Source organism: Globicephala melas, chromosome 12, assembly GCF_963455315.2.
Source record: "Globicephala melas chromosome 12, mGloMel1.2, whole genome shotgun sequence".
Lineage (NCBI taxonomy): Eukaryota > Metazoa > Chordata > Mammalia > Artiodactyla > Delphinidae > Globicephala > Globicephala melas.
Window position 1 is genome coordinate 69,283,590 of NC_083325.1, and position 14,029 is coordinate 69,297,618.

Here is a 14,029-nt window from a genome sequence, read left to right on the forward strand (position 1 = left end):
AACCTGCCAAAAAGAATTGCTACGGCTGTAATATCATTCAGGGTCCAGTCAGGAACATAAAAACCTTACCAGTTATTTTTAACAGAGGGAATTTATTATAAGGACTGCAAAGGCCAAAGGAAAGGGCCCAGGAAACATAGACGTGGCAACAGAAGGAAGCCCCTGTATGGGTAGTGGTGAAAAAAGGCAACAGGAATCCAGAAGCTTGGAAGAGGTGCAACTCAGGCCTCAGAGGAAGGAGTACTGGACAGTTGGTGCAGGTATCTTTGATGCACACAGTAAGATTGGTTCTGAGACGGGGAAAAGCTGGAAACTTGAACTGCCCTAAAGAGCTGTTGCTGGGCGCAAACCACAAGAAGCCAGTCCCTTCTCTCTCCTCCAGCCTTGCAGGTTTCCCCTACGGGTGGAGTCCAACAAGGTGCCAGCTGGTTTGCTGAAGTCCAGCCCCGAGCAGCCATAGGAAACAAAAACAAGTTTCCAGTTTGGGGCTGTCGCAGACAACGCTGCTGTGGGCATTCTTGTGTGTATCTTTTGATGCCATTTGTGCACTCATATTTGGGGGGTATATACCTAGGTGTGTACTTGCTGGATTTAATAGATACAGGTAGTAACCATTCTGGAGAATGTGTAGTGGTATCTCGGGATTTCAATGTGCATATTTCTAATTTCTATTGAAGCTGACTATCTTTGATCACTTGGATATCCTCTTTAGAAAGGTTTCCAGCCAGGGTTCTAGCCCATTTATAAGTGGGTGGTCAGTCTTTTTCTTATTGTTCTATGGGGTTTTTAAGTATATTCCTGATATAAGCCCTTTGATTACATGTATTACAAATATTCTCTCCCAGTCTGTGAACTTGCCTTTTTTCACTCTCTCAACAGCATCTTGTGATAAATAGATGTTCCTAATTTTATGTAGTATAATGTATCAATTTTTTTCCTTTAGGGTTAGTGCTGTTTGTATCTTTTTAAAGGAATATCTCCTTATTCCAGGGTCATGAAGATACTCTCTTATATTCTTTTTTTTTTCTATTTTCCATCTCTTTGTCCATATGAACTGAATTCTAGTGATTTTTTTCAGACCTGTTTTCTAATTTGTTCTGTTTTCAGCAGTTTCTAATCATCTACTGGATTTCTAACTAAAATATTATATTTTTAATGCCTAAAAATTCTACATTTTCCCTCAATTCTGCCTGGTCATGTTTGACAGCCTCTTGTTCCTGTGTTGTCTTTTCAAAATACTCTTTATTTCTTTAAACATATTAAACATATTTAATGTATATTCTGTACCTAAAAATTACAGTATCTGCAGTCATTGCAAGTGTGATCCTATCACTCCCAAGTTCAATGTTTCCACTCTCATTGCTTATGGTAGCATGTTTCCTTCTGATTTTTAGAACTGTTTGCTATGAGCTCAAGTCTGTCAGAATTTTATCCACGGGAATCCTTCAATGCCTGATTTAAAGTATGTTCTTCTAGAGAAGAATTGTAATTTCTTGTGCTTAGAATCATTACTAAATTGAGATCACTTAAAATTTGGGGCGTTTTTGGACCCCCGAACTTTAAGGGCTTGGAAATATGTGGGAGACTCCCTCCCCCACCTTCCACCCCAAGCCAAGATCTATTTGGGCAAATATTCTCATCTCTCCTTTACTCACTGAGGGTGTTGGCGTTTGGAGATCCCAAGTTTATTACAGAGTCTTTGATCCAACTTTGCATTTTGTATGGGCCCGGGCTTTTTGTCTCTTGTCCCCAGATTTGGCTTCTTAAAACCCTGGCCTTGGGCACCAGGAACCTGCAGATACCACCAGGGCTACACTGGCTTCAGTGCTAGCTTACCAATTTTTTTTGGCTGCATTGGGTCTTCGTTGCTGCGCGCAGGCTTTCTCTAGTTGCGGCGAGCGGTGTGCGGGTTTCTTATTGCGGTGGCTTCTCTTTTTGCAGAATACGGACTCTAGGCGTGCAGGCTTCAGTAGTTGTGACTCATGGACTCTAGAGCGCAGGCTCAGTAGTTGTGGCTCACAGGCTTAGTTGCTCCGCGACATGTGGGTTCTTCCCGGACCAGGGCTCTCACCCGTGTCCCCTGCATTGGCAGGCGGATTCTTAACCACTGAGCCACCAGGGAAGCCCTGGCTTAACAATTTTGGTTTTATACTTTCTTATTCCTTTCCCTCACTTTTCTGCCAGCCCAGCAATGAATTTTAAAACCTGTAAAGCTTTTTATCCATCATTTTGAGTGTTCTGTACCAGGAGGGTTTTCCTGCACATGAGTCTACCATATTGTCAGAAATGGAAGTCCAATAATCTTTCTTAGAAAATATGAGGCTCACGCAGGAGCCGCATAAGGCATATAGTTTCTTCTTCAGCAGTCGGTCGAAGACTTTTTACAAACCCAAGTTTTCTCCTTCCTACTGTGTTTCTTCCTGTTTGTTTAGGGCGTCTCAGGAGAAATTCCCTCTATAAATGTGTAGTTGCCATAAGTGAGAGCAAATTGAATGAAGACTCCCTACAAATAGCAGTTATTGCACCAGGTAATGAGATGACCATCCAGGACCATATTAAGTTGGGAAAAAATAAAAGCTATGGGAGAAATGATTAACCCAAATGATGCCTTTCTGTCAAGATCAGAGCCATCTTCTTTCACAATTTTGCAATTTAGGAAGAGCTAGGAGTTGTTTAAAATAGATGAGCTCCCTGTCTTGGGATGTAAGTTTAAGTGGAGCAGTTCTGGTAAAGAAACCAGAGGGGGTCTTCTGAACAATTCCAGTTCTGACTTTGTACAAAGATCATCCTGGAAATGCTTTAAAGAAAAAAAATACAGGAATTCCCTGGTGGTCCAGTGGTTAAGACTCTGCGCTTCCAATGCAGGGGACGCAGGTTCATTCCATGGTCAGTGAACTAAGATCCCACATGCTGTGCGGCGCAGCCAAAAAATTTAAAAAAAAAAAATTTTTTTTTAAAAGAAAAGGAAAAGGAAAAAATCCTCCAGCACAGGTGGTGGGCAGAAAGCCCAGCCAATATCTGTGTCTTCTTAAGCCAGAAAAGACGCTTTTCTCCTTCATAAAAGGCCTCAGGAGGACCAACTTAGGATTTTCACCGTTCCTGGGAGGCTACTGATGGTTTCTTTTAATATGCAGGAGACCAGCCCCTTTCCATTCTAGGTCTTAAATAAGCTTGGTGTTAATGACACACTTCATCACTTCACTGGTAGTGTTTTTTTTTTTTTTTTTTTTTGCGGTACGTGGGCCTCTCACCGTTGTGGCCTCTCCCGTTGCGGAGCACAGGCTCCGGACGTGCAGGCTCAGCGGCCATGCCTCACGGGCCCAGCACTCCGCGGCATGTGGGATCTTCCCGGACCGGGGCACGAACCCGTGTCCCCTGCATCAGCAGGCGGACTCTCAACCACTGCACCACCAGGGAAGCCCCACTGGTAGTGTTTTTAACAGTTGGTTTCTTGGGAGGATTTATAATACCAGGATCTCTTCTACAAAGTGTCACTGCCTTTCAAAAAGGGCTATCCAGTCTTCTCGTCCAATGCTCCCATGGCTCACATATAACAGGAGCCCCACGAAACTCTGTTAACTCTGGGTCCTGTAGTCATCAAAATACAGCCTAGGATTTCATAATTTTTCAGTAACACCAGTTTTTCCCCACGTAGAGTTCCACTTTCAAAGGCACAGGTAAATGTTCATTTTGTAGTAATGTATGAGAGGCTGCCTGTCTGGGTCAACGGCATATTTTATGACAACCTTCCAAGAGCAAAATAGGTCTGCCTTGGTTTGCCTTTCTGTCCAGGGAAATGATGGCGGCAGCATGTTGTTGCCAATAGGCACCGGGTAAGACTGGCCAAAAGAGAAACTCCTTGGCTAGTTGGTGGAGTATTACCACTGTGTTTGAGGCACATTAAACCAGCCCTGACCGACACTCCCCATGTCTGGCAGCCCTGCCAATGTCAGGGCCAATGGCCTCTTGTGATGAGATGTAGCCCTTCCCAGCTGGCGTGGCATATACTCCCACTTCAGTTAGAACTGAGCTTTGCTTCAACTTCTGCTTCATGCTACTGTACTTCCTCTCAGAGCATATCACATCTTGCTAGTTTTATATTCACCTGGACCCCTCTCCAAGCCCTATTCAAAGTTTGCGTCTGTAGAGAGAGTGTACCTGTGTTTTCACCAGGACTCTGCCAGCCACTGTGCAGTTAACTGTGGTTTCTGGGATGTGTGACACAGAACTTATTTTCACACCACTTGGACCCGACCCAGACGTTCTTGACCCCTGAAACCTTGATAGACCTGCTGTTAGGCCAGCCTGATTTACTCAACTTTTAATGTGGAGGAGTGTTCGTAATCTGATAATTTGTCAATTTCTTTTCAGGTTAAAAAACGCCCAATTGTCTTTGCCCCTTCATAACTTCTCAGCTAATTCAATGGTCCTTAGTTCCCGCTCGGTCCGCATGATCTCCCCAGTGGCTGGTGGTTGGCTACTCCGTCTTTCCAGCATCTCCTGTAGGTTGCACTTAATCCTGCTGCTTCTGCCCTGGGCAGCTGAGGTGGTCCCTGTCCTTTATTTCCCTGCTCAGCAGCTGGCCCCTAGCTGTGTTGGGGGAGGAGGCTCCTCTCCAAACCTGAGGCTGGGGAGGCAGAGCCCCAAAGAGGGGAAGTGCTCCCAGCAGCCAGTCTGGGGGTGGGGGAGTAGGAAATCCAGGCTCAACAAAGAGGAGATAGATCTTCACTCCTGGAGTTTCTCATCATCAAAGCAAGAACCGTGGTGATTCTTTTGGAAGCCACTTGCCAGCCAGGTCATGGGACCCATGCTTGGCTGCAAGTCTAGTGGGATGGGGGGGGCGGGCAGGCAGTCTGCACAGTGGTGACAGGGTGTGGCATGGGGGTACAGGGAATCCTGGGCTCCTGGGTGCCTGGAACAGTCACGCTTCTTGGTGGAGCTCAAGGAGGTGGGCGGGGACTGGGGGTTTAGAGTCCTGAGAGAAGGGGGCAAACAGGGGGCCGCGGGTGTGCCCTGGTTACACAGTAGGAGCCTCAGGAGCGCTTTGTCTTCAGGCGGAATGCGGGGCCGGACCTTGAACCCTCGGACCATTTACCCAGTGTTGCCGAAACTCGTTGCCCTCCTGCCCATGTCCTGTCAGAAGCGACTTCACTGCAGAACCCACAGCCAGGTAGCACGTCTGTTGTCAGATCGCCCCTCCCTTCCCTCTCAGGCTACTGCCGGGCCTCCTGGGTTCCTGTGCCTCCCTTTTCTTTCTCCTCCCAGCCCCCCTTTCTCTGCTGATCGGCCTGAGCTGGACTGTCCCGCAGCAGCTGCCTGGCTCCTTCCCACAGGGGAGCGGGGGCTTGGTGGGCAGAAGGGTCTCGGCCCGAGAGGCCGCAGCTGCTGGCCTTTCGTCTCCGTCCTCCCAGCCCCGTGCTCATCCCCGGGCCTGCTCCTCGTTGGCCTCCTTTCTAGCCAGGATCAAAGCAGGGTCACCTTTGCTGCAAGAGAAAGGGGAGGTTCCTTCACCTCCCTTTGCCTCACGTTCACCCCACCCACCCCCTTTGCTCTGTGTTCCCCAGGATCTCTCTGTGGACACGGCTGTGTTTCCGGAGAAGGTGAGCAACGGGATGCTGAGGGGCAGCAGAGACAAGGAGGCCGTGGATGTGCCTGAGGAAGGCCCAGCCCACCAGGGGATCAGCCCCACCTTCATCGTTCAGGAGACCTCACTGTGATCTGGACTTGGGACAGTCTGTCCACATTCTGCCAGGCACACGCCCCCTCCCTCACCATAAGCCCCTTGTCTCTCGAAGGCCAAGACCGAATCACTGTGTCTGCCCCAGGCAGAGGGTACAGCTGTCACGTACAGGGTCACGGGGATGGGGTAAGAGCTTTTCTTCGCCAATCTATTCTAAGGCGGAGATTCTAAGAATTTTTGGTCTCAAGATCCCTTTACGTTCTTAAAAAAGTAGGGCTCTGAAAAGCTTTTGCTTCTGTGGGTAATTGCGATTGATATTTACCATATTAGAAATTAAAATAGACTTAAAAATATTTATTTAAAAATAACATTAATTAACCCACTATATGTGAATATAGATACCATTTTTATGAAAAATAATTATTTTCCATATTGGAAAATATTTAGTGAGAAGAGTGGCATTGGCTTACATTTTTGCAAATACATTTAATGTCTGTTGTAATCGAGAGCTGGATTCTCCTATCTGCTTCTACATTCCATCTGTTGTTGCAATATCACATGTCATATGGCTTCTGGAAAATTCCATTACACTCATGAGAGAATAGGAGTGAAAAAAAGGCAAATCGCATCTTGTATTATGAAAATAATTTTGGCTACTTAGGGCACTGAATGGGTCTCAGGGACCCCCAGGGTTCCCGGACCACACTTTGCATATCTCTGATCAAGAGCAAAACTTTTCCTATAAAGGGCCAGAGTTCCTCCACAGGAACTCTGTAAATATTTTGTGCTTTACTGTCTGTCGCAGCTATTCGACTCTGCCTTGTATCAGGAAAGTAGCCATAGATCATATGTAAACAAACAGGTGTGACTCTTTTCCCATAAAAACTTATTTAAAAAATCGGGGGCTGGATTTGGCCCACTGGCTATAGTTTGCCAACCCCGATCTCGAATACCAAGATTGCAGGGACCCTGGGTTTAGGGCTTAGGCCACAAAGGGGAGAGGACAGTGCCATCTGACTCATCCTAGCCAGGCTCCTTCCAGAGGAAGCGAAAGGGAATTTCTCAGACAAGGCCAGATTTTTCTATTTCTAATGACGCTAGTTCTCGATTTAGTGAAATCTGCAGTCTCCACCTTAATACTTAGATACCCCTTGGCCAGCTCTGCTGCTCCCAAAGTGCATCGAAGCCTCTCCCCTGTAATTCTGCTGCCTCTCAGAAAGCACGCGCATATCCAGCCCCGGGGAGGTTGTCCCGGCCATCACTGCCTCACCGCCACCAGAGTCACAGGTACCTGGGGATGGGGCAGGTGGTACAAGACGCTCAAGTGGACCAATTAGCCCTCTCACGCCCGAGCCAGGCCACCTGAGCGTCATTTTGTCATCCAGGCTCCTGTTTCCTTTTGGAGCTTCTTTCCTACATACCCCTGTTCCCAGGGTCTCCCAGTGAGAGGGTATTTTTCTTCCTCCGCTACAGAGGAAAAGGGCGTTACTCCTGATTCTGGTTCATTTGTGGGTCGAAGTCTCCAACCTGACATTTCCTCTGGTTATTCCCATTCATCCCCTGGTCCTTTCCTTGGTTCTGCCTGCCCCCGGCAGTCCTTTCGCTTCCTGACCTGACTGTGCTGGGTGCTGTCCGGCTGGAGGAGACGGTCTCTGGACCCCTTGGGGACGGTCCAGAACACTAAGGAAATGCCTGGAAAGGTCCCGAGACAGACTTAGAAACTTGTAATGATGGTACTTGCCCTCCCCCAGCCCCCCACCAGCTGCATCCTTCTTTGGCTCTCCTTGTCTTTTCTACCGGGGTAATGTGGTCCCCCCTCTCCCGAAGGGTCTGGCGTTACTAGGCAAAGGCTGGAGTCTGAGTGGGGCGGATGGAGCACGCTCCCAAACCTGATTTCTCAGGAGACGCTCCATGCTGTGGGGGGGGCCCCAATGCGCACCCAAAGCCAGCTTTCCCGGCTTTGTCCCCAGAGAGAGACTGTGTGCTACCAGCTTGCGAGGGAACTCATGCGTTCTTCTTCTGACCACATTCAAATTCAACAAGGAAGATACTGCTTTTTGGCTTTAGACATAGAACATTCGCGCTGGACTTTTATGGTCTTGCGAAGAACACTGTGCTAGTGCCCACCCACACCTGGTCTCTGCCTTGCCTGGCCCCGTCCAGCTGCCCAGAAGCAGCTCTGCACAAGCTCTCTGGGCTCCTCAGCGGAGACTTGGTAGATTTATGAGTTTGGCCTTGGCTGAGGCCTTCTCGCCATGGCTCCCAGCCACGGTCCAGCTGCTCTCCCACATCTCATGCTGCCGCGGCTGGGACGTTCTGTGTCTGCTTTTGTGCCTCCACACCAATTTGCTGAGTCACCCCCTCAGCCCCCTCTCCCCGGCTGCCCTGGTCAGCCCTGTGGAGGAATAGCAGTTCCTCACACCAGAGCTCAGACCCCCGGCCACGCCCAGTCGGCCAGAACCTCATCCGTTCTCATGATGGCAGTGGTGGCGTCCGTCTAAGGCTACCCCTGTTGGGACTCTAGTTGGCCTGACCCGTGCCTTCCCACTCCGAGGCATGGAAGTTTAACAAAAAGATGATTCCTTCTCTGTCTGGACTTTAGGCACCTGATCTGAAGCCACACCTGATCTGGAAAGTTACTTTCTGTTATGTATAGACACTGATTTTTCCTCAAACTATTTCTACAAGGCCAGAGATGAATTCCATTAGAGCACTATCTGATTTCTGGCACCCCATGGCAGGACTAAGGGAGAGCCTGGGAGGGCAGTGCCTGTGGGGGGGAGCTGGCCGGAGGGAGCTCATTGTAGGCAGATTGTAGAAATAACTCCTGAGCCAGTGGGGCCTTCGGCCAAAATCATACAAGGAACCCAGTGAACCCAGGCCTATCTTGTTTGTCCTGGAGATTAGGTTTCTAATATGATGGAAGATTTTAATTATTATCCCCTGGAAAAGATACACGTTCTCCTTCTCAGGTCCTTCAAGGATGTAACTGAGTCTAGCAAAACCTTCAAACGCAAGGGCTTAAGGTGCTGCCTGGTTCAGTTAAGGTAGAGCTGCCTCTGGGATAAAATCTCAAACTAGACAGCTAGGACTATGTAAAAGTTTCTCTGGATACTGGAATGTAAGCAATGTAAGCTTTATGGTTTAACCTGTAAATATGACTCATAACAAGAGAAGAGTGGAAGGGTGCAGGGCCCAGAGGGGGAGAAAATGTAGTGATGAGGGGCAGCTGGAGAGACCGTAATGCAGATACAAAATTCCTGAATTCCTGATGTTGGGTAAGCATCTTGCAGTGCAATAACAAAGTATGTTCCCTTCTTCAGTTTCCTCTCTACCTATGCGACCCCGGCCCAGCTCTGTTCACACGCACAGCTGCCGAGAGCCTGTCTGGCCCCTGGCTTTCCCATCAGCACCTGAAGCTGCTGCCAGCCTCAGCCGCTACCTCTGTGCGTGTGCAGCAGTGTCTGTCTTCTTGCAATCTCCAGAGGCTTTGTGGGAACCTCAGGGGAGAAAAGCAAGGGACGGAGCCCTAACTCAACTTCCAACTCAGTCAGACCCTTTCCTTGCCCTCTACCCTGTAACTGCCACAAGGGAGCCACTGGGGCATCACCCGTGGGGGACGAGATGAGGATCTGCTCCCCGGTCCTCCTGAGTACTCTCTGTCACAGAGCTGGCCACTGCTGTGCCTGGTCTGTGTGCTGGAACCTGGGAGTGGAGCCTGAACCAGATCGATGGGTGAGAGGCAGAATGAAGACAGGCAGGGCCTGGCAGAGAATCCAGGTCCCTAAGCTTGAGTCACAGTCCAGGAGAAAAGGGCGACTGTGATGATCACTTGTCACCAGGTGCCGGTGAGAGCGGCCTGGCGAGAAGAAGAGCGTCTGCCTCTCCAGAGACTTGGGTCCCGGTCTCTGCCTCCTTTGTTCTTTGGCCCGAGGTGACGGCTGTGGTGGAGTCAAGGCCAGAGCACCCCAGGCCTCCGGCGTAGAGACGCGATCGCATCGGCCACTTCTGCAAGACATGGGGAAGGGATGAGGGTCATGCTCACTACCACAGCCCTCGTAGCCCTCGGCACCCCAGACCGGGCCTTCCCTAGCCTCCCTCCTCGAGACCCGTCCCCCCGACTGCTCCGACGACAGCGGTCCCAGGCTCACCACCACTCATGGCCTCACAAATTCTCCTGACCACCTGAGCCTGGCCGAGAGGCACAGGAGGAGCCGTCTGAGAAAAGCAAGGGCCCCGAGAGGAGCCCCGGATGGTGGGGAGGGAGGCAGGCGGCAGAGCTGACAGCAGCCAGGGCCTGGGCAGTGGGGAGGGCAGCAGCGTGGGGCAAGGACAGGCTCCTCCTGACACTGAACAGTCCTGACCCTTTCTCTTGCCCAGTCCCGGCCGGGCCCAAGTGCCTGTGGCCCGAGATGTCAGTGCTGCCCCCTCCCCCTAAGCAGGGGACCTCCCAGGATTGTCCATCCTTCCAGCAGGAACGCGGCCAGTCCCAGAAAAGGCCAGGTTGACTTGGCTCTGAGGTCTGCCCTCCACCTGACAGCCCCCCACTTGGGGGCTGAGGGCCACTGCTGCTGGCTAGCTAACCCACCCCACCCAGCTGCCAGAGTGCTAGACCTAGCCGGGCTCTCATCTGTTCATTCTTCAACATATTTACGCATCTCCTGCTTCCTGCGAGGGTCTCACCTTGGCCGCCGTCTTACAGCTAAGTAAGCAACTGTGCCACCCGGGGACACTGCACCAGGTGCCACCATTGGCATTTCAGAGTTGCCCCATCTGAAATGTCTCAAATTCTTGCATTTTAGTTGTATTTATATGAAAGAAGAATATCTTAAGTTTCAAGACATTTCAGAACTAGGATGTTGAAGGAAGAGAGATGGTGAAAATTATCCTCCATAGAAATAAAGTTGCTGTCCTCAGAGGGCAAAGATGACCCTTTATAACAGCTACACTCCCAGTCAGCAGCTTACAGTGTGCTCTACCCCACCCCCGGGGCCTGCTTAGTGGCTATGAGCCCGGGGCCTGAACTGCATTCAGCCACTTAACCTACCTAAGCTTCAGTTTCCTCATCTGTAAAGTAATCTTCATGTGGTTCTTTTTCTTTTTTTTTTTTAATTTTCTTTTTTTTAATCCTCATTTGGTTCTTGTGCGGATTAAAAGATAAAAATGCACTAAAGCATTTAGTCTAGCTCTGGGCATAACTTTAGCCCCCAGATAATGTTAGCTGTTATTGCGATGATGATTACTGTTAATCATACTTCTCCTTCATGATCTCATTTCATACGCTGGAAGCAAAGTCAGACTCATGTTATCTTCCCTTTCCGTATAATAAACTGAGGTTCAGGAAAGGTAGGTGACAGTGTGGTAAGTGATGCAGGCAGGAAGCCCTCCTTCCCCCTTTCCCAGCCCCTGCCACGCCCCCACCCAGCTTGGTTACTTCTAGAGTGATGCTTTCTTAGAGCTTTGTTCTCCAAAGGGGGCTCCCTCCTGAGACAGAAGTCCAAAGGACACCAAGGCACTGTACAGTGGCATAGTGCCCCTCGGAATCTAGGAATCTCCTAGGTGTGACTTCTTTCCCAGACCCCAGCCCTGGAAACTACTCCCTTTTCTCCTCTACCACTAAGTGCCCCGGAGTCTTGGGGCCTCTCAGAATTTCCCTCCCCTTGGAGGAACCATATTCTCATGAAGTCATTTCCAATCATCACTCCCACTGCATCCCATGAGAAACATTGTCATTCCAGTCCCAAGAGCCAGCCTCAGCTCCTCTTCCCATGAGAGAGCAGGAAGCAGCCGGCCCCAGCGTCAGCTCTGCCGAGGGCAGGGGGACAAGTCCGGTATCCCCCATCCCAAACCCCCTTCCCCAAGGCCCCGGGCCCGCGACCTACCTTGAGAGGGTGCAAGTAGCGGAGTCCACGCAGGAAGGGCGGCCAGGCGGGGCCGGGCGTCTCATGGCCAAGTGTGCGGGTGAGGTGGGCTATGTAGCTGGTGGCCAGCACCAGCACGTCCAGCTTGGACAGCTTGGTGTCGGGCGGCACGGCAGGCAGAGCGGCCTGCAGGGCCAGGAAGGCCTGGCGCAGGGTCCTCACCCGGCTCCGCTCCCGAGCGGCGTTCTCAGGGCTGGCCTCACTCTGCACAGAGGACCCCAGGTGAGTGGGGCTGACCGGACGCCCATTGCCCCTGGTTGCTAAGAGCATCCTAGGGCAAGGTCTCCTGCCAGAGTAGTAGCATGTCAAACGACAGGGACCCCAGGGCCTCGTCCCCTCTTAGTCTGCTCTCAGCCCGGCCCCGCTTTACGGCAGAGGAAATGGAGAGAAGACCTCACCTGGGCTCAGAACTGAGTCCTGTACTCTTTCCCACCCTCCACTGTGCCTCCCCCTGGCCCTTGCCGCATCCACACCTAAGTCTGAATCCTGCTTATCAGGGTGCCCTGGGCCCACAGGGAGCACACGGTCCTGCCCTGCTCTGTAGGGCTGACCCTAGGCCCAGCCAGGTCCTGAGACGTAGAGGCAACTGTGGTAAAGAGGAAGGGACACCAAAGCGTGCTGGCCCTGTCGCTGACTGCTGCTCTGGGACCTTGGGAAACATGTCACTTCTCCGGGCCTCAGTTTCCTTGAGACAAGTGAGTTGGGCCAGCTCTCTGAGCCATGCTCTGGTTAAGACCGGCTCTGATTTCCCCAACCGCCCAAGCATGGAGCCTTGGAGCGGAAGTTGGCCAATGTCCCCTTTCTTGGGCAGGACAGTAACCATGAGGGAGGCTCTGCCATCACAGGTGACGTCGCAGCCCCTCCCATGCCTGCCTCTCCCAGCTACCTCTTCAGGTCCTGGCTTTCTTACCCGGCCACGAGCCAGCCTCCTGGCGCCGGCCCCTCGAGGGCTTGGGGCAGCTCTGCTCCATCTTGGGTTGCTCCAGCTGGTCTCTTCCCACAGGTCCTGCCCTGTCCTGCTCAGACGGCTCCTCTTCCTGTCAGTGTCTGCCAGCGACCTCGGTGTGGCCTTGGCCGGGTTCTTCCCTACTCCTGGCATGGCCAGTGCCACTCTGGCCTCTCTCTGTGACATGCCACACCCCTGAGGTATGATGCTGCAGCCCCCAGGACCGGAACACAGGGCCTGAGGCAGCCCTTAGGCTCACGCTAGCGGGGCAGGCTGGTCATCCAGACAGCGACGGCTATATCTGAGGAAGCAAGCGCCAACTCAGTCCTGCTCCACTCCTTGCTCTGGGAAAACCGCCCACCCGGCACAGCCCCCGCGAAAAGCCTCCTGACTGCCTCCCAACCGGCTGAGGGCGGGGGTGCTGGATGCGGGGAGTGGCCAGGCCCTGGGAGGAGGCCCCTGCTGTAGAGGGCAGGAGGACGGTGGGAAGGGAGCTCCTTTCCCGGATCCCGGCCTGACCCTGACTGTGGTCCTGGGATAGACCTGCAGCTTCCGCTTTGGGGCTTAAGTCCATGGAAGAGCCCTGAACTCCCTTCCCTGTGCCAGAAACCTGGCTGTGCTCATCCCTGAAAGGACCTTTCCTCCCCTTGCCAGTGAAAACGACCTTCCAGCCAGAGGGCGCTACTCCCCATACCCCAGACATGCCTCTTATTTCCACCTCAGTGCTTTTACTTTTCCCTTTTTGTCCGCCTGGAATACCTCCCTCCAGCTGTGCTCCGGGAAAAGCTTACCATCCTTTGGGTTATGTCCAAAGGATTTGTGAGGATTTCTTCCAACCCCACAGAACCCAGAGCCCACGTCTCCCTGTTTTATTGGTACCCCATTCTATGCACAACCACACCCTGGCTAGCTTCCTAAGAGTTCAGTGTTCTAGATCAGTACATGCCAAGCACTGTGCTAAGTACTTTACATGTATTATCTTATTTCTCAGATCAACGTCTTAAGAAAAAAAGACTCTCACATCATCATTTTGCAGATGGGAACGCTGAGGTATCAGGAGGTGAAATAACTTGCCTGGTGCCAAACATCTAGTAAGTGATGGTAGTGGACGAAAGCCCAGGCAGTCAGTGAGACATGGAAGGCTGCTCCTCACCCTACACCGTTCTGCCTCGGGTGGGTTACTCACATGTCTTTTCCCCTGCTAGGCGCAAGGTCTTTGAAGGCAAGGACCAGGATGTTTACTGAGCTGCATGAGATCCTCCATTCCGCTAGTTAGGAGGAGGCAGGCTGAAGGAATAGCAAGCCTGCCACAGTCGGCCCTGCCTGCCCTCAGGTTACCACCCCTGCCTGCAGCAGAGTCATTGCACATCACTTATCCCCCAATCTTGAACTCCAGAGGAGACAAAATAAGTAAAGGGAAAGTGCAGAGAGGACAGAGGAACAAAGGTGGATGTACAGAGACAGACATTCAGCCAACCAGAG

At 51.4% G+C, this 14,029-nt stretch overlaps 1 protein-coding gene across 1 annotated transcript; it reads right to left on the reverse strand.

Moving 5' to 3' along the window:
• Positions 1 to 9,508: 9,508 nt before the first annotated feature.
• On the reverse strand, positions 9,509 to 12,733 carry TCF23 (transcription factor 23). The gene is made up of 3 exons (XM_030857706.2): positions 12,512 to 12,733; positions 11,563 to 11,805; positions 9,509 to 9,688 (listed from the first exon to the last, which is right to left on the reverse strand). Exons 1-3 carry the CDS (start codon positions 12,731 to 12,733, stop codon positions 9,509 to 9,511), a joined length of 645 nt encoding a protein of 214 aa, XP_030713566.2.
• Positions 12,734 to 14,029: the final 1,296 nt, after the last annotated feature.